This window comes from Pseudonaja textilis, chromosome 1 (assembly GCF_049901715.1).
Source record: "Pseudonaja textilis isolate UNSWEBS1 chromosome 1, rPseTex1.2, whole genome shotgun sequence".
NCBI lineage: Eukaryota > Metazoa > Chordata > Lepidosauria > Squamata > Elapidae > Pseudonaja > Pseudonaja textilis.
The window spans coordinates 297659527-297680253 of record NC_141990.1 but is presented as its reverse complement, the minus strand read 5'-3'; the positions used below and the strand labels follow the sequence as shown (position 1 = coordinate 297680253).

General features: G+C 37.6%; 1 protein-coding gene across 1 annotated transcript in view; it reads right to left on the bottom strand.

Annotated features, from left to right (window-relative positions):
* WDR25 (WD repeat domain 25) overlaps positions 1-20727 on the bottom strand; it is a 68570-nt gene that overhangs the window by 6623 nt on the left and 41220 nt on the right. Inside the window, exons 4-5 of the mRNA XM_087922197.1 lie at positions 11708-11838; positions 732-902 (exon numbers count right to left, since the gene is read on the bottom strand). Coding sequence (XP_087778323.1) covers positions 732-902; positions 11708-11838 — 302 coding nt within the window. The remainder of the gene's footprint in view (positions 1-731; positions 903-11707; positions 11839-20727) is intronic.

Here is a 20727-nt window from a genome sequence, read left to right as displayed (position 1 = left end):
TCAACAAAAGAATGACTATGCATTCTGTGAGAAAGTCCCCAAATAACCCTTCCTTCCTCTCTGCCTTGTATTTCCCATCTCTCTCTCTTTCTCCCTCCCTCTCTATCTCCTTCTCTCTCTGTCTATCTTAGGATTTCTGATGGTTTTTCCGCCAACTTTTAATCAGCTCTGACCTTGTTCAACTTTTGAAGATCACACACTAACATCTGGGACTACAGAAAAAAAAAACAGCTCAAATAAGGATCATGGGAAGGGGCTGGGAATCAGGTTACAATACAATTGTCTGCAAACGACTCAGCGAAAATGGTCTTCACTTGAGATGCAAAACTGGAGAAAACGTTTACAGTAAAAAAGGTGTTCTTATCCTCTGACGGTATCTTTAATACTTGGATAGACTGGTGTGAGACAAAGAAAGCTTTATTTTCCTGGCACAATAATAATGTCTGAAATCAAAGACAACAGCTTTGTTAAAATTACGATTCCAAGACAGTTCTTGGAGTAGATGAACATTTCAAATAAACATGCAATGAACTGAAGTACATGACTACTGTGCTGTTTCTACAGAGGTTCAACTAACAGTTTTCTAAAGTCATCCTATTTTGTGATCTTTTGAGAAACACAATGATGTTCTTTCAACTGCTTCTCAAGCAACTTGCTGTTCATGATAAATTCTTCATACCCAGCAATATAGGAACCCTCAGAATAAATAAGAAAGGAAACATCTATCTCACATGAAAAATTTGATTGGAGATCTTTGCAGCAGTTTGGAAGTCCCAGGCAATGATGGTACGATCGGCTGAATCTTGGCTCACTGCATCAGTGCTGGTAAAAAATTCTCTTCCTTCATGGAGAAACATGATGTCCAAGGTCTGTTGAACTGTGGCTTTGTAGACTTTTATAACCTGTGATTTTAAAAATTCAAAAAAGACAATATTTTTTGTTAATTTATTATTAATTTATTTATCTTTTTTCCTCCAGGAAGTGAATATAGCATAACCTCTCCCCCACAAGTGATTTCTAACTTCCCTTCTCTGACAAATAGACAAAGGCCATCTTATGATGATTAGGTAAATAAAACCTGTCACTCAAAGAAATGTAAATAAAAAAAAAATTACCTCTTAGCTGATGGATAGGGTAAAAAAAATGGGAGGCCTGAGCTTCTAATGTCATTCAGATAACATGTCATATACAGGTAGTCCTTGAAATGGAACAATTCATTTAGTGACTGTTCAAAGTTACAAAGGCACTGAAAAAAGTGACTTATGACCATTTTCACACTTATGACTGTTGCAGGATCCCCATGGTCACGTGATCAAAATTTGGATGCTTGACAATTGGCATGTATTTATGACTTTTGCAGCATCCTAGGCAGTGGTGGTATTTGACTGGTTCTGCCCAGTTCTGGAGAACCGGTAGGAGCGATGAGCACCCAAGACCAAACTGGTTCTCTCCTCTGCTCTGCTGGCTCTGCTGTTGGGCACACCCGGGCTCCCATACTCACCTTTATCCGCTGAATTTGAAGCGCGGCTGATTTACTGGGCACAGAATATCGCTGCGCGGCAGCTGTTGAAGCGACCGGGATCATGCAGGCTTGTAGGAGAGTTAGAACACCTCTGTGCCTGTGCAAAGTGCATGTTTGACACGCACATCCACGCAAAGTGTGTGCACGCGAGCAAAGTGCGCCCAACAAGCTACACCCAATATGGCAGCAGTATTCAAATCCCACCACTGATCCCAGGTTTATGTGGTCACCTTCTGCAACCTTCTGATGAACAAAGTCAATGGAGAAACCATTCCTTTAATAACCTTGTTAGTAACTTAACAACTGCAGTGATTCATTTAGCAGCTGTCGCAAGAAAAGTCATAAAGTGATACAAAATTCTGTTAACAACTGTTTCATTCAGCAACAGAAATTTTGAGCTCACTTGTGGTCATAAGTCGAGAATTATCTGTATGTTATCCCTATGTTCCACTAAGTCACATTATTAACATAAACAGATGAATTCAAAATTGGGACAAGATTTGAAACACCATCATAAAGGAACTTATGTAAGTCTCTAGAGCACGAATATCAAACTCGCTGTGTCACGTTACTGTCACGTGACATATCACAACATTTTTCCCTTTGCAGAGCTGGGGTGGGTGTGGCCTGCACGTGACGCATCCGGGGGTCTGATAGCACCTTCAATTTCCATTTAGTAGTTCTCCTTTTCCACATGGTTTTATTCTATTAAAACTTTTATTAAACTATACAAAACTCAAATTCGCAAACAGCATATTGGAGTCATCATTGTCGTCATCCTCATCATCCTTATCACCTATTAATACTGCTACTGCTTAATATTAATTTCAAAGTTAGCTTTTTACACTATTTAATGGATAATCTTTTTTAAAAAAAGCTTTCAATGATTCTTTTGATGTTCGCTTTCTAACCATTGATCAAATTTCTTTCAAGGAAAGAAGACTGACCTGACATAGAATCTTTCTGTATGCTTTTAAAGAAAACTTCATTAGATTTCTTGATGTTTTTATTTTACACAGCACATTTTATTCTAACATTATCCATTCTCTTTCTACACTTAACTTCAAAATAGCAAGCTGTCTTCAAAGAAAGTCTGGTGCTTTATTGTTCATGCTAAAAAAACAAAAAAGGCAGGAGCCTAAGCTTTGGAAAAAGCTGCTTCTACAGTGGTAAGACTGGTTGTTATCCTATAAAACAAAAGAACAAACAGTGGAACTCTCATTATCACCAGTTTCTTGGAGTAAGAGGGCTCTTGGTATTTGGTAGATTATTTATTCGATTGATTGCTTAATCAATGTGTATGACTGCCCATTTCAAATAAATAACTTTGAGCAGCTATTTTATTTATAAACATAAAAACAAACACACACACATAATAAATGCTATATGTTAGGAATATAAGTCACCTAACAGGTATTTGGGTTAGAAATATATAAACCAGAATAAACATTTTAGTACTATGTCTTTAAGAGATTGCAAAAACTGCAATTGGGTGTGATTTCTCAAACGGCCATAAGATCGAGCAAGAAACCTGGTTTGTCTTAGTCTTAGTCTTAGAAGAGAGTGTGTCTGAGTGAGCATCTCTGTTTCCTTCTGTTGGAAAGTATTGCCGTTGCTCCATTTCTTCTAATTGATTGATATTACTGGATTTAATGTAAGTTTGTTGCTGAACTGTTTTTTGACACTGGACTTTGATATTTGGATTATCCCTGGATGAAAACTGACTGATTTACTTGTGAATGACTTTGGATTGCTTGTTTGGACTTTGCTTAATGTTTCTGGAAGTAAAAACCTACATTTACATTTACTGTACAGTGTATCTGTGTACTGTGTGTGTATTATTCAAACACTTCTCTCAAATATGTCTCCCTGTATGCGCTCATTCTCCTAATGGGGAATTACCTCAACACTATACATAGCTACCATGAAAAATCACAAACAGTCATTAGCCCAGGAGACAGGATCCATCCATAACACCCATGGGACCTGGAAACAAGCACAGAACCAAGTCTTTAAGGCCTTAAGAAAGGCCAGAAGCTAAAGACCTTTAGGCTTCAGAGGGATGATGTTTCAGAGCGTGGGTGCTATGACACAAAAAGTTCTCCTTAGCCAACAGGACTCAGGACATGCCAATAGGGCAGGCAGAAACAACAAAGGAGATATGGGTATGGTTCTTTAAGTAATCCAGAATCAAGCCAAGAAGGGCTTTGAAGGTGACTGCCATCACCCTTGAATTGTATCTAAGCAATGGTGGACTTGTTCTGTAACTGGAAAATAGACTGACAGGATCACTAGCACCACAATTAATTCTCAATGTTCAACCAGGCTGGGAAGAAGGGGAAGTATGCACAGCAGTGCTTATGGGATTCTTCCTACCCCTTTACCAACAGTGATTATAGGAGGCACCTGTATTTTCTTTTATGCCACAAAACAACGGGTTGCATTTGTGTTGGATGTGATGAGTAATGGTGCTATCCATTCAATCATGCCTAATTCTGTGAAGCAGCTCTCTCCACATTTTCCAATCTTGTTCGGCTTCGTCCGGTTGTTTTGTTTGCTCTGGCTGGGGTCAAAACAGCTCCCATGTTTTTCTTCATTTCAGTGATTTTGAATGCACATATCTGTAAAGAATATGCACATATATGTTGCCTCTCTCTATTTTCTGTTCTCCCCTTGTATTGCATCCATGCATGTTTGTATGTATGTGTACATTGCAAAGCGTGGAGAAGGATGATCTATTTCATACAATTAAAGGTAAAGCTTTCCCTACCAGTTGTGTCCCACTCTAGGGCACAGTGCTCATCTCCGGTTTTTTGGCCATGGGAGCCAGCATAATTGAGAAGAAAAAAAGGGGGCTTAGACTGGAATAGTTGGCATTGTTTGAGCAACTCATCTTCAGCATCTGCCATAGAAATGCATGGGGGAATTTTGTTCTAGATCAGGGTGTCAAACTCCATTTCATTGAGGACCGCATCAGAGATGTGTTTGAGCTCAGAGGGTCGGGTGGATTGGTGGGTGGCCAGAATTGGGCATGGTCATGGTGGGTGTGGCCATGGTGGGCGTTTGACACAGGCAAGATGCATTTTTTCCCTTCTTTCTTTTCACAGTTCTTTACTATAACCATTTTCCTATCTCTTCTACCAGATATTACTGGCAAACATGATAACATAAGATCTAACAGCAGAGGTAAATTTCCAGGATAGTAAATAGAAATGGCTGCCAGTTATAAATACAGAATAGAACACAGTATATAGAATACAGAATAGATTGCTGATTGTAGATTAAATGGACCTACAGTATGTAAAATCTGGCATTAAACCGTAGTATTAACATAGGATGTTGCTTGTTTTCTATCCAGATCAGGCACTTATTTGAGGCCACATAATTGTAATCCAATCCAAGACAGTCCTCCTGCAGCACTCTCCTGATCAAAAATGGGCTGTGCAGAGGCCCTGGGCACCCCTTCCCTGGGTGGCCCATTTTGGCCGGCAAAGGCATTTTCAGATATTTGATATTTCCAGACTGGTCCCATGGGCCAAATCTAAGCATCCTGCAGGTTGAATCCAGCCTGCAGGCCTTGAGTTTGACACCTTTGTTCTAGATTTTTCTTGTAGATCCTTGTTGAATCTAATCATTTTTAAATCCAGTCCTTCTTTTGCCAGCTCTCCCTTCTTGCTCGATTCTGTTTTGGAGAGTCATGCTACGTGACAAGAGACCAATAGGTACCAAGTCCCTTTGCAAAATTCCTTTCAAGCACTCCAGCAGGTTGAGAAGAACAAAAAGGATTCTCAAACAGGATACTATCGAAACGAAGAGACTATTGCTTTTGTTGCCATGTGCCAAGATTCTTGCTAAACACACAAAGTGATTAAGATTCTCCTTTCAATTTTGCATGTTAATTCTAAACTGAGCTTTAGCTCTGCAAATAAATAATTGTACTTGGATAACTTAATAAGAGAAGAGATGAAAAATAAATGTAAAGTACTGGCGAGAATTGTAGTCAAAATAGATAGTGCTTTACATATTAAAAGCTTTCTTCTGTTGGTTGCTGTTGCCTTTTGGACAAAAATTTTGGACTGGAAGGAACATCTCATATCAACAACCTGCCACAAAATTTTTGAATGATTTCAAGCTGCACAAAGAATTTGTAGATTGCCAATTGAAAGGGACCACTCCAACAAACAAATTGTACAGGAAATTGTTGCTTGGCAACAGGAATCTTTGGAAAGGAGAGAAGTTAAAAAGATCAGATGGGAAAAAGCATGAAACTGCAGAGAATGCTAGACAAGCAAGTGGAGTGACAGAAGCTAATTAGCTGTGGAGAGAACATAAAGGTTAGAAAAAAAGAAGCAAAGTGGTAGCAACTGCGAATCCTAGAATAAGGGAAGCCAAAAATAAAAGATAAAAAGAAATCATCACTCACAATGTGACTATGGATACCAATGAAATTAAAAAGGAAGATGATTTATTTGTTAGCATATAGGCCACACCCTCTCTTTTTTAACTCCTTTATGTTTTGGACAAGCTGTTACACAATCTTGGAAACACATAAAGTAACCTACAGATAGAGGATTAGTTCTTTTAGCTACATTTTTCAAAATTTCAGATGCTCTTCTCCAGACTTTTGTGGACTGGCACAGGACTGAATTAAAAACTGTCTAATAAAAAAAAGACTCTCGATCACGTGGCGTGTGGGTTGCAAGTCATTTTCTGAGACTCACAATATTTTGGAGGCGCCTATACTGTTGAGGGGCCATGGAAGATTCTCCTGGAAGAACAGCAGCAGCGTGTCTCACTTCAGTTTACCTCAGCAAATTTCCCAGGAAAAGTAGTTCCTGGCAGGCCAGGCTACACTGTCAAAAACCTGAGAGCTCTTGCAGCAAGCAGCACCACCCTCTGGGAATTCTTGCTGCCCTGAGACTCCACAAAGTATCTGGGTTGGACGAGCAAGGAGGCCAAGGTAGGACAGAGCAGACATGATGTTGAGACAAGCAAGCAAGGAAGATTTAGATCAGATGTGTCAAACTCGTGTCATCACGGTATCGTCACATGGCGTATCATGACTTTTCCCCCTTCGCTAAACTGAGCATGGGGGCATGGCCAGCACATGACGCATCCGGCCCGCGGGCCATGAGTTTGACACCCCTGATTTAGAGCATTCTAGAAAAGGTTTCTTAGATTCTGTTGTTCTAGATATGATCTTGAAATACCCACATACAGTACATAAGATGGTGTTTTAGCTAGTAGAAAACACTGCCAGCTAAATTGTCAAAGTGAAATGGCTATGCAACACGCTCTTATTCACGAGTAGTGTTTTGCAGTTAAAAATAGCTTATTTAATAGATGTATGCTTAATGACATATTATTATATTTTTCATTTTCTCCTTGTTTGACTCACTAGAGATTTTGAATCAATATAAGAATAGAACTTTACAGTTGCAGCCTCCAGGCTAACAAACTAAGATGGCATTAATACGGCATTCAAGATAATTTGAGTTGAGATCCCTGGTCTATGTGCAAAGCAAGCTATATTACTGACTACGTCTCTCTCCAAAGAATCTTAAATGAGTTAAGATAGTTTGCAATCTTTTTTAGTGCTACTTTACAGCATGTGTATAGCCTATGGCAAAAAAAAAAAAACCTTTTAAATGAGACAAACACATGGGATATTTATCCAGAAAAATGCCTTCTGTTATATCAAAATCATATATAAATGAAATCACTTCAAAGGCAACTATATCTCCTGAAATGTTAAGTGTAATAAACAGAAATGTAATTTCATCTTGGGGCTAATTGGCTGCATCCAATTTGGGAAAGACAATGAATGTCAAGAATCCTGGTAGCACACACAGATTTATCCAAGTGAAGTTTATCATAGTGATGAAGTCAAATTTAGAGTTACTCTAAAGGACAAAGAATAATTATTCTGTTGCCTTGATGATAGATGCATCTCTCCTTCTAGAAGCTCTGGATATGCTGTTATACAGTAAGAGATAACAACTTTTATTCTTCTGAGGGACAGGACACACTTTATTTCATGGGAGAACTTTGAAAAATCTTGTCAAATTGTCATTTGGTGCCAAATTTCATGTTAGAAACATGTTGCTATTCCAAGGATTGTAGAAAAGATACCTGAGTCGAAGCCACATGTAGCCCACAGTTTCCCACATTCCACCCATGTTCTAGGATTATCAGTAGGAATTAGCCAGAAACTTTCAAGCATGTCTTTACCTATGATAAGGACTAGGCATATTCTCTTTATTAAACTTAGTGTTTTCATGAATCTCTCAAATTCATCCTTGTGGAATCACAGGGTAAATATGCTTTTTCTAGTAAACTAAAGTAAACAAAAATCAAGGACTGGCAAATTGCTTGTTCATCTAGAAAATAAAGGGAGAGATGTGTTTTTAAAAATTCATATAGACTCAGAGAATTTTCAGCAGTTTTTCTGAGTTGTGTGGCAAACAGAAAGGCTTAAAATCCAATTTATGGAAAAATAGGACCAAAGCTTTAGCATGTACATAAGAAAAAAAAATTCATAGATCCTTCAAAATGAGAAAGCACTACCTAAAATGCATATATTGTAGGGCACGTCTTCTGTATATGCATTGAATGGCAGAACTACCGGAAAGTCACCAGCCAACATTTTTCAAATTAAGGGTAAATTCAGCACATTATGTCTCCCACTTATGAAATGTCATTTTCCTCCCATTCCAGATATGACTGTAAAGATAGGGAAATGGAAAAAGAAAAGAGGGAAATGTGCTTCCTGGTTTGGGCAATAGGGCTCAATATAGGCAAAAAAATTATGAAATCTGAAAATAGATATATATTGAAATATCATACATAGAGAATTGCAATAATTTAAGCCTGGGGATTTATGAATAGTCAAATACATCTTTCAAGGAAGAAGAAGAAGGAAAAAACCTTGATATGTTAGCATTTTGCAACTTTCATAGAAATTGTTATTAAGCTACAATGGAAACATAGGAGTATATGAAGGGAAAGAGGGCTGTGCCAACTTACAGCAAAGCAAAACTAAGCATTATTTTTTTAGTGGAAAGGCAGAATCCAAAAAGTGGTATTCAAGTATATGGAGTTTATGGAAAAATGTCGGCTGACTCATACTTTGCTATAATACATGTGACTTAAATGTGTTAATGACCAGGCTGCAGTGCTTGAAGAACAGAGACATTTCTTTAGCACTTTGTTGTAGGATGCCTGGGACGACGTGCAGCAAAAGAGAAGAGTAACAATAGCAATAGCACTTAGACTTATATACTGATTCACAGTGCTTTACAGCCCTGTCTCAGTGGTTTACTGAGTCAGCATATTGCCCCCAACAACCTGGGGCCTCAATTTACCAACCTCAGAGGGATGGAAAGCTAAGGCAATCTTGAGTCAGTGAGAATGTTACATTTTATTCTCTTCCAGCCCAGTTAGCCAAATATAGGACAGTGACAGCAGCATGCAGACATATATAGAGCAGAAAGGTGGTGCAGTTTGCCTAGAATTTGGCAGAAGACAGCATGGTGGTGCGGTGGTTAGAATGTAGTACTGCTGCAGGCTATTTCTGCTGACTGCCGATTGATGATTGCCAGCAGTTTGATACTCACCTAACTAAGAACACTATAAATCAATCCAAAGCATGAGCTAACCATTACTTCCCTTGCTGTTATTATCTTGCTTTAATGCCATCTATTGAAATTTTGCAAAGATATTAAGAAAAAAGGATTAGCCAGTCACTGCTATTTGCTTGCCTAAATAGCAACATTCCAAGCAAGGGAACTTTGCTCACCATCAAGAATTAAATAAAGTACAACAGAGAACAGACATTATTGGAAAAGGGGGAAAGGGGGAAATGTTGAGATAAGACTTTGAGTGCTTGCATATGTGCATGTATAAATGCATGGATACATATATATGTCTATTGTTTACATATAGACTAGTGACTGTTTCTTTTATTTCAAAACTATAATCTATTTAATATAATTGAAATATAGGTAAACAGTTTAATTCAGTGTACCTACTATACAGGGTGAAAAGATGATCTACCTAATTGTGTTTTCAATCAAAACATGGCACATCTACATGCTATCCCTTGTTCAAACAGGAGACAAAAGGAACCTCAAGTCATAAGGCCTACTTCTAGAGGGATAAATGCTTCCCCAACAAGTCTTGCTACTGGAAGCTCTCAAACATCCTGAAGGACAAAACAGTAACTCCATCTTGCAAGCATTCTGCTTTAAGCTGTTCTGTCCATTCCAGATCTTCACAACCTTATCCCAGATGCTGGGATAAGATCTCATCTATCTCACCATGCATCCCAAAATAGTAATGCAAAGTTGGATATCAAAGAGATACTGATGATACTGCACTCCAAGTTGACAGACGATCTCACCTAGCAGTTTCATATAGATATTAAAGAGTTGGAGAAAGAAAACCAGCCCCCCACTGGGACCCAATAAGGTAGCAGCCACTAAATCAACCCCACCATTTCTGGCTGGATCCAGCCATTAAAGAAAATCTGGAACTACTGTAAAACAGTGCCTCCAAATTCCAGTCCCCAAAGCCCATCAAGAAGGATACCATGGTACTGATATATTTAACACGATCAAGACATCCAGATCTTAACAAATATGATTCACTAATGCACCCCAAAATCCTAAATCTTGACTGATAAGGGTGACATTTTATCTACAGTTAATCCTGGAAAGAATGAAGAACTGGCTTTGGGGAGAAAGAAGGGAATAATAAACCATTAAGAGATGGAAATGGTGACTCAATCTTGAGAAAGAGGAAAGTGAGAGAAAGTAACTGAAAAAACTGCATCTTGTTTTTGTTAAGTATAAGAACGTGGTAAATAGAAACTCCAACAGATCTCCAAGGTTCTATTATTTTACTCACAAAAATAAAGCACATTTGTGAAATCCCTGCTGCTTCTGTTTCCTGGCACTGACAATGTCTCTGCAACCTTTGCTAAAAAAAGAAGCTTGAATCTAGAGAGGGAGTCCTAAGAAGAAAGTGTACCAAAAAGTGAACTGTGGACCCCTGTCATCAGGTGTTCTGGTAACCCATGTAGAATATTTCATTTAAAAAGAAACTTGAAACTTATTTGGAATATGTTGTTTAAAAAGATACGATACATTTTCGTCTGAGGGTAGGCCTGCACAAGGAATGAAATGAACCACCTTGATGAGAATGCTTCATATGAAAAAGGGTTTTGAAACTTCCAAGTTGAATATTAATAGAAAATCCAGTGGGATCAGCAGTGTGGATTTTAGTAAGGCTGTCAAATGCCAAAATATTTAAAATATGTGCTTAGAGCAGAAGTGTTCTTTCTTGTGATTATCTCTGTATGGATATTAAAGCATCAAAATATTAGTTCTTAAAGTAATTTGCATCATATTCAATTGCCTTAGACTATTCTCTAGAGAACCTGATCACTGCCCTTTACCATATTATAATGAGACAGTTATTATTGCGTAATTAGTCAGTTTCCTTTTATATGCAACCTCTTACTTTTACCATATGAAATAATAGTTAATTATCATATTCTCCTTCTGTGTAGTACTTCCTGTAAATTGAACATCATATGTTCTGTAACTGTACATCATTATCGTGATTGCTTGGAAGTAAGTCCAATCAGATTAATCAGATAAACAGAGTTGTGTTTTGATATGAAACGTCATGATGATAGATCTAACATTAGAAATCCACAAATACATGTTAAAGGTTTTTCCAGGTGAACAGAAGAACAGGGGATTAAAAAAAACCTGGCAGACAGTTTCAAAAACTCACAAATTGCTGCTTATTTCAGCAAATGATGCCTTACTAATAAATCAGGTTCTACCAGTGAAAATTACTTTTTAATAGCTATCACAACTATCAGATATGGACAGCAGTAAGTGATAAGGAAATTAAATACCAAATAGACATATCAAACATGCTCCTACTTTTTTCTTCTTTATCCAATTTTTGTTTTAGACACAATGCATTAGCTGTTTGCTTTTACATCATCGTGCAAGACTAGTAGAAAAGAAACCATGTTCCCATACTATTTCAACAGAAAATGCCAATTTTCTTCTCCAAAATAATATCATTAGCCACCCACATACATTTATTATTTCCAGGATTGTTATCAAAAGCAAGTACAAATAATTTTTGTTTCAATTTTATTTTTACCTTAGAAGACCTTATATCCCAGGCTTTAACTTCTGGACTGAATCCTCCACAAAGAAAAACATTTGGATCAAGAGGATGAAATGTCAGGGTGCTGATTCGAAATTCATTCCTGCTGCTAAAAAGCTGTGATCCTAAAATAACAACAGAAGGAACATCAAGATTGACTTTTTTTGGAAGAGTTTACACTCATGTACATAGTATTCCCATATTGTAAGCCAAACGGAAAATCATGATAAAATAAATATGAGAGCATTTGTTAAAGGCTTTGGTACAAGGCTTCTGAATAATACAGAAGGATTTTACATGAATGAATTTTAGAGGAGGTATGCTATTTGAATGTTGTCACCTCTAATCTTATTTCTGTAAACACTATCAATGTACAAAATATTTCAGGACAGTTTCTGTCTTCTGAGGACCTTATAAACTAACATTTGACACAAGGAAAATAAGAAAAACTATTGTTTCTACTCCTCAGTTCCTCCATTATTATTACCTTTATTGTCAAAGTACAACGTGTGTACAATGAGATTGGCTGACCCTCCCTTCGTGCACCCCCACAACACAACTCACATTGAGGAGAGAAGTCCCTAACCCTCCAAAACATTTCAAAGCTGATCTGCTCTCTATCTGTCTGACCTTAAAGGATATACAGGTTACATCATGAACTAAATAATGCTCCCATTCAACTGACTGGTAAAAACATACAACAGAAGTTATTCAACCACTGCCAGGCCTCTAAACTAACACAAATCCTGAAGTAACAAAAATCATCTCATTTCATTTAAAAGGCATGTAAAATTCTTAATGCCCACATGCACATTTTGAGCTCATGTCATGTACGTTTGATCATTTGTCAAAAAACTTTAAAAGCTGAGTGGTTGTTATGAGGAAAAAAATTTCAGACGCACAGTTTCATTTTTTTCTTAAATTTAGAATCCTCTAGCAAGCTGCAAAAGTGAAAGGATAACTTGTTAGCATTTTTTGGTAGCCAGCAATGCCAATAGATATGGTAGAATGTTGCTATGGCAAAAAACGGGACAGGGAGAGAGAGAGATTAAATCATATCTATAGATTCCAGAATCAGGAAGCTGAAGTTCAGGGTCAGGAGGCAGAGTGAAAGATTCCCACTCACGGAAAAGTCAACTACCCTCTAGAGTTCTGCAGAACTGCAATGTTGCATAAAAAAAATAGGAGTTTTGCTCTGGTTTTCCAACAAATCAGCATGGAACCAGAAAAAAGAAGTCTTAGGTAATAATCCTATTGTTGTAGGAACATTGAGATTTGGAACACATTCTGGTATCATGCAAACACTTTAAAGGAAGTGGCCTTACATACCAAGTTGGACCATAGCATAAGAACTAAGAACTTAAGTCACAAACTTTCTAAAGAAGATGGATTTGAGGACTGCTTTGATGAGCATAACAGTATTTATCAATTAACATTTATTTATTAGTTTATTTGTTTGTTAAATGTTTGTAGCTGTCCATCTCATCAAAAACAACTCTGGGTGGCAAACAAAAATAAATAAAAATGAAATATAAAAACAAAAATTGTACAGTATACAAAAACCTTATTAATAAATATCATAAAAATGAAAATATAAAGCGTAGGAAAGAGGATATAAATGGCCATCTCAACAATGGAACCATCTGAGCAGGTCTCCGGTTGTCTGCCAACTCCAGGCCTGACAACATATTTAAGACCTGAGGGCTTTTATGAATAGGAAAAGGAATGGAGCTGGTCTAATGTTAGAAAGAAGAATGTCTGCAACAAAGAAGGCATGTCTCCTGGGTCCCATCAAATGAAGGTCCCTGGCCAATGGTACACACCACATGCTTACTTTGCCGGATCTAGTGAGGCAGGCTGAGGTAACCAGGGAGAGGTTCCTCAGACAATCAGGTCCCATGCCATGAAGGATTTTAAATGCTAAAGACAGCACCTGGAATTGGATCTAGAAGCAAACTGGCAACCAATGCAGCTCATGGAGCAGAGGTGTAACATATGCTGCCCTAGGAAAGTACATCACTGCTTAGGCCATTGCATTCTCTAGCAGTTGAAGCTTTTGAGTATTCTTCAAGGGCAGCCCCATGCAGAGTGCATTACAATGCTCCAATCAGGAGATGACCAAGGCACAAGTGACTGTAAATAGGGCCAAATCAGAAACAGGTGCATCTAGCACACCAGACAAATCTGTACAAAGGCCCTCCTAGCCATGACTGCTACCTGCTCTTTGAGCAGGAGTCATGCATCTAGGAGGACCCCCAAATTGCAAGTATGGTAGTAACACTACATATACTTCCAAGTTGATAGGATCTAATGAACAGCATACTGGCCTCCAAGATAATCTCTAGATTAGAGATCCTGGCCTGCATATAAATGCAAATAATGTAAAGCTTGACTTTGATAGCACCAGTTTTGGTAAAGCTTCATATATTTTGAAAATAAGTAAAAAGGGCTAGCCAAAAAATGTCCAGCAGAGTGAATGGATTTAAAAAGAAATGAAGAAATGATTTGAGATGAAACTAAAGTGAGAAAATGATGGGATGTATTTTAAACTTTTTATCTACAAGGTGATACGTTAAAGGGTAAAAACTAGTATCCAAGAAAAATAATAAAAAGGAAGCACTGCATGCTATGAGAATATAAACTCATAGGTATAGATGGTATAACTGGAAAATGTGAAAATAAGGGTGTAAACTATGAAGTGCTGTACAACGTCTTTAACATATATGTACAAAGACTGCACCTATTCCTTACTATTGGAAAGTGCTATTATTTTTTTGGATATAAGGGAGTGATAGAAATAATGAATATAAAAACTACAGATTTGTTCGTTAAGTGTGCCAAGAAATATATTCAGCACTATTTTGATCGAAAACATATCAAAATAATAATGAACAAAATTTGAAAAATGTTGCTCAGCATTATGTCAGACAGAAGGCGCAGAGACCCAAATTTTGTTTTTTAGAGAAATTGTTAATATTTGAATGGAAGAAAGGTGATGCATTGTTTGTGTGTTGATTTAGAGAAGGCTTGTCATAGTGTGCATGGGATTGAATTATAACATTTTCTATACAGATTGATTGCTAAGGACCGTAAGGTTGATTTATCACATTTTCAAATAATGTACATTACCATTAAAGGGAACAGGAACATCTTTAGAAATATATCATTGGACAAAAAAGAAAAAAAACATAGTCAGGAATGATATCATAGAAGTTATAAAAATGCAAAGATTGAAAGTTTAAAAGACAATCTGTAAGTTAAAAGAAATTACACAGAGACATGACATCATACAGCAGATCTGGCTACAAAAGAACATTAAGACTCTTATAGAAAAAAAGTAAACCTCAGCCTTTAAAAAAATGTAAAAACAATTCAGAATTTCAAAGAAAGAAATTTAGGAAGTAGCGCAGATTTTAAAAAGTAATGAAATGTGTTCAGTGTAGTCACAGATTCCTTCTTGTGCATCTTCTTTCTGTTTTTTAAGTTCCATTTTCAGTTCTTCTAAAAGTGATGCCCTTTTAAACAACCACCGGATTGATTTTAGTCATTTAAATCCAATAGCCAAAAATCCAAAAATCATCAAGTAATCCAAATAATCCAAAGCTGTTTCTTCTTGCTTCTTTTTTCCACTTTCTCTTCCTGGGATTCTATTATTTTGTTACAAAGTTTCAGTTAGAATGTATCTTTTAGGAATCTTGTTAAGGTTTCACTGTAAGTTCCTTTTAGTTCCAGCAGTCTCCTCCATTTTTCCAGATCCTGCCCTTTTATTCTTTCCTTTTCTCTCCCTTCCTGCTTTTAAAAGTTTTTGAGTATCCAAAAGTCTTTATTATCCCTTTGACATTTTATTTTCAGCTTAAATGCCTATTGATGTCAAAGTGGATTTTTGTCAATTTCTTACTTAAATCTCTTAGCTGTCAGTATAAGGAAGGGAAGAAAAAAAAAGCCAAATCCTTTCCCTTCCCTCTCTCCTTCGCTGCTTCAAAGTCTTCTTTGGGAACAATGTTATTTTTTATAGTTCAAATTCCAGGGTACCTTATGTTGTTGCTTTTTCAGTATAACCCAGTCAACCAAAACTTTCTCTTCTTATCTTCCTCCTGCACATTCTTTTCTGATCAAGTGCTTCTTTGAGGTGGCCATTTCTGACCACCACTGCAACCGCCTTCGGGAAAGGGAGTAATGGCCAGCTGAGGAGGAGAGATGTGGCTCTCCTTGACCCTGATGGCGGTCTCCTCCCTCTTTACCACCTCTACGGGATGGCTTAGCCCCGAATCCAGCTAGCTCGAGGTGCTCCGGTGGTGAGCACAGATCGAAACTGCGCATGATCGCTGATTTCGGTCCATCGCCAAAGAAGCTCAAACCGGAAGTCCTCAGTGTAGTCATAGATTCCTATGGATGGTTATGGAAGGAAACCAGCTCTGTAATCAAAATTACAGTCGAGAAATTATTTAATGGTGTCAGCTTGCAAATAGATATTATTGTACTGCATTGTCTCTGCAGATACTGCAATTGAACAGATAAAATAGACTTCTTTGAAATAACATTATAGCACTAGCGTATTGTGACCCTACCTTGTTCCCTTCACATGTGTTGGACTAAAGACCTCAACATCCAGCAGGCATAATTGTTGGAAGACACCACGCTGGCAATAGTTAGAATAATTTAGAATAATTTGTTGGCTGGTGTGGGGGTTGGGGGCAGTGGTGGAATTCAAATTTTTTTACTACTGGTTCTGTAGTAGCTTGATGGGTATCTTGGTGGGTGTGCCATGGCTTGGTGGGCAAAGCAGGGGAAGGTTACTGCAAAATCCCATTCCCTCCCCACCCCACTAGCCTGCTTTCCAGCTCTGTTGTCCTGTGCAGGGCAACAAAAGAAGACCCATCCAATCAGCTGGGATTTGGAAAGCAGAGAATAGATGGGGGTGGGGCCAGTCAGAGGTGGGATTGGCCGGTTCTCCAAACTACTCAAAATTTCCACTACTGGTTCTCCAGAACTGGTCAGAAACTGCTGAATACCACCTCTGGTTGGGGGATGGGGGTGAGAAGGACAGAGGTGGAGAAATGAGGCACCAAAAATAATCTTAAAGTTTTTGTAACTAGGATATTAAGGAATAATTCTAAAACACAGAGAAAACAAGTGGGGGGAGGGGGGAAGCTATTAAAACATGGACCTGCTCTGAAGGATCTTGTGAATTTTTATTCCTTTTTCATCCAGAAACCTGCACAAATAGAACATGATTGTACTGTGGGAAATAGATTTAGTCAGTCTTCCACTGTGTTACTGCAGTTCAAGGGACTATTGCACATTTGAGAGAATTAACTAAGGTAAATTATGCAAATAAACATCATGTATACTACTGAACAACATTTCAGCAATGTCTCCCATAAGAGTCAGATGCTATCTCATTAAATGAAACCACTGGACTTCTCTGATTGTTAGGTCTTTAAGAAAACAATAAAACATGCAATATATTTGTCAGCAAACCTCCATACATTAAAATCTATTTTGTGCTGATTTAAGAGATGGTGTGGGAGGGACACTGAATTTTTCTCTTAAATCAAATAAGGATTTGCATATACTCTCAAGTAAGGCATTGGCTGTTCCCATGGATACATTCTTTTCTAAATTTAATTGTATGTGGTAATCTCTACAGAATCCTGTGGCTTAATACCAATCGCCTTTGTAAACAACTCTAGAGCTGTAAATTAATGCCCCAGGAAATTGAGCTTTGTGGATTTGAACATTATCTTCTGCTCAGTTCCATTGTATTTATCAAACTAATGATGTTAATGTTCCGTTTAAAGTGAGAAAGCAAATACATTTACAATATTTTCATTGTTTTCCTATTTTAATGAATAATATGAGTTATGAATGTCTTGTTTATAGCAAAATCTTGTTTTTCTATAAAGTCTGCTTACAGGGTTAAGATGGAAATCGTTTCCCAAAATACAATAATTTGATGTAATGCTTCCTCCTGTTCCCTCATAACATGATAAAACTATTCCCTGGTGATTCAAGGTACACTGACAAGATCACACATTTTTATTCTCAGTAATTACATCTGATATAAGAATTGAATCCTTGTTCATGATCAAAACATTTATTTATTTGTTTGTTTATTTATTTATTGGATTTATATTGCCGCCTATTCGCTCATGGCGACTCAGTTTAGACTCCAGTCATGAGTAAGTTTTGAAAAAAACAGAAAATCTTTACCTGTCCTTCCTATGCAACCTTACCCAGTTATTCATTTTGAAAACAGAGTTGCAGTGTTTCTGATCCTCCTCACCAACGTATGCAAAGATATCAAGAACCTTTATAGTTTTATTGTGCTCCAAGAATTTAATATAATATTCTCACTTGAGAAAGCCATGTTCTGAAGCAAAAAGCAGCTGTTTTTCACTGGACTGAGTACTGTAATGCTCAACCAGAGATATATTATACGCCCTTTCCTCCTAGGTGTGGTCAGTTCTTGCCAAAATCCCTGTTGTTTTATCAATAGAAACCAGCTACTCAGCAATATTCAATCTAAGTCTATTTTAAATACGTTTCATTCATTTCATCCATTCAAGGAGAGTCTTGGTTTGCATGAAATTCAATATATGTCCTCTAATTAATCTTATACAACTTTAGCTCAACAGTAAGTCTGACCATGACTGCAAAATATTAACAATTTTTTCTACCTTGCTGAAAAGTAATGTAATTCCTAAAATTTGCATATTGCCATTTAAAAAAATATTCCTAGCCTCCCTTCACACTTCTTGTCCACTCTCATATTGTAGCTCCATCTTTGCCACCCTTAGTTTACCCCGATGTTAAAGGCTATTTTTGCTATCAAAAATCCTTGTTATATCTACTTTTAAAATCTCAGATTTGCAACTTAATTGGAGAGTATATCACAAAATTAAATCTTCCCTTACAACCAAGAGAAATAGTAATCAGAGACAAAAAAATACTTACAATGCAATTAATTAAATTTGTGGCAAATAATCTTATCCAGAATTCGAGATATGCTTGTCTCGAAATATCAATGGCTGCAGAACCTTAGTGGAAGATATCACAGACCTCATCTCTTATTGGTGGGCCTCCAAAAAGTATTTCTATTATTGGAGTAGAATAGTAGACTAATAAACTATTTATCCAGCTCAACTGAATTGGAATACAGGAAATTATACCCAAATCTTCTCCAAATGCATGCTTTCAAAATAAGGCATGGAATTTGGTCTGATCTGAAGTACAAATTGCTATGAAATCGTGTCCTTTGTGACAAAGAGAGGTAAGCTGAAAATATATACAGTATGATCCAGAAGGTTTCGATATTGTAATGTAAATAAAATAAAATATTTCTGCAAGACGTACAATACATGGAAAAGGATGAGAGAATAGATAAAGGCAAAGCCTAAAATATAAGAGGAGGAATCAAAGTTTGGCTTTATATCTATCTGAAAATCCTTAGTTTCCTCTTCCCAGTTACTTATATTCTCTTCATTACCCAAAATTAATTATCCAAAAAATGTAACTGTCTACCTGAAAGTATAAAATAGTTGCCAGTCAATATCACTAAGTTTTCAATGACTGAGGATGTTCAGGGACAACACTCATTAATGGAAGACTGGGGATCAGGAAACTTATCCTCAGTAATTAAATGTCACATGTTTAAATATAGCTCAGGATTAAATTAAGCCACTGATTTTCCTGTGACATCTAGCGAAGGAGAAAATGGTGTCTCCCAAGAACTTTTGATTTTAGGCAATTCTGTGATACGGCAACAACTGAATGTTTGAATCTTACTTTGTTAAGGACAGAAAATGTTTTGCAGGGATTATAATAAAAGTTCAAAAGCTGTTGTGGCCCGAAGCAATCTCAAAACAGAACCACAGATAATGCCTTCAAAGGAAGAGTTTCTATTTCTATTGTCTACTGCCTCTAAAGTCATTGTGTAATAGCACCCAAAGGAAAGGAAAGTTGCCAATTCTTCTCATTCTAATTTTTGTTTCCTTGTTCAAAGAAGATACAGGAAGATAAAATGGAAAAAAGCATTAAGAGTACTGCCAGAAAGCTTTTGTCATGCCCCTGTCCTAGTCTGAATCCAAGGAGGAAGACAAACAGCTGGCAGGGAGTGGGAGTGTGGCGCCATTGGCTGTGGAGGAAACTGGGGAAGGGCAAAATCTGGCTGGGCAGAGCAGGAGACAGGTAGAACCAAGGGAGAGGGAGTTCAGAGGAAGACCCAAACTCACCCCCTCTTCATCTTAGGGCACGCAGGGAAGAAGGGAGAAGAGAGTCACATGGGTGGCGTGGCTTATGAGGGAAGAAAAGGCCCTGATTCCCTTCATTAGCCACAGCTGGGAAGAGTTTTAAAGAAATGCTTGCTGAGTGCGGCAGCTGCTGGGAGCAAACATGAGTTTATCTTGTGTTGACTTTACTTATCTGTGTTCCTAGCGTCTTCCCAACCATGTTGAGTTATTGCCATGTCTTCACGGCTGGAATTCTTGCTCCTGCCCTGTTGGACTAATTACCTCATTTTGCTTGATTGGACTTATAATTACAGTTTTTGTTGACCACGTTTTGGACTTGATTCTCTGCAGCCAAAGGCTGCTCCTGGGAGAGTTTTTTCTCCAGCCAGAAGGTAACCAGGACATTGAGGGCAAAGTTGGAGCTAATAAAGGGACTCCTACTGATTATTTGACTCTGTTGCTTTTGTTCCACGCCCTGGGTCATCACAGCTTTATTGGCTTGCATTTATAACAGTTGCAGTATCCTGGGGTCATGTAATTATCATTTGTTACCTTCCCAGCTGGCTTCTGAAAAGCAAAGTCAGTGGGGAAGCCAGATTTGTTTAATAACTACATGATTCACTTAACAACTGCAGTGATTTACTTAACAACTGTGGCAAAAAGGGTCATAAAATGGGATGCAACTCACCTGACAACTTAAGTCAGAAAGACAACCTGTATTGTCCTATCTATTTTTCCCCCAGAAGATTGCTTTTAATTGTTCCCTCTTGTGTCAAATCCTCA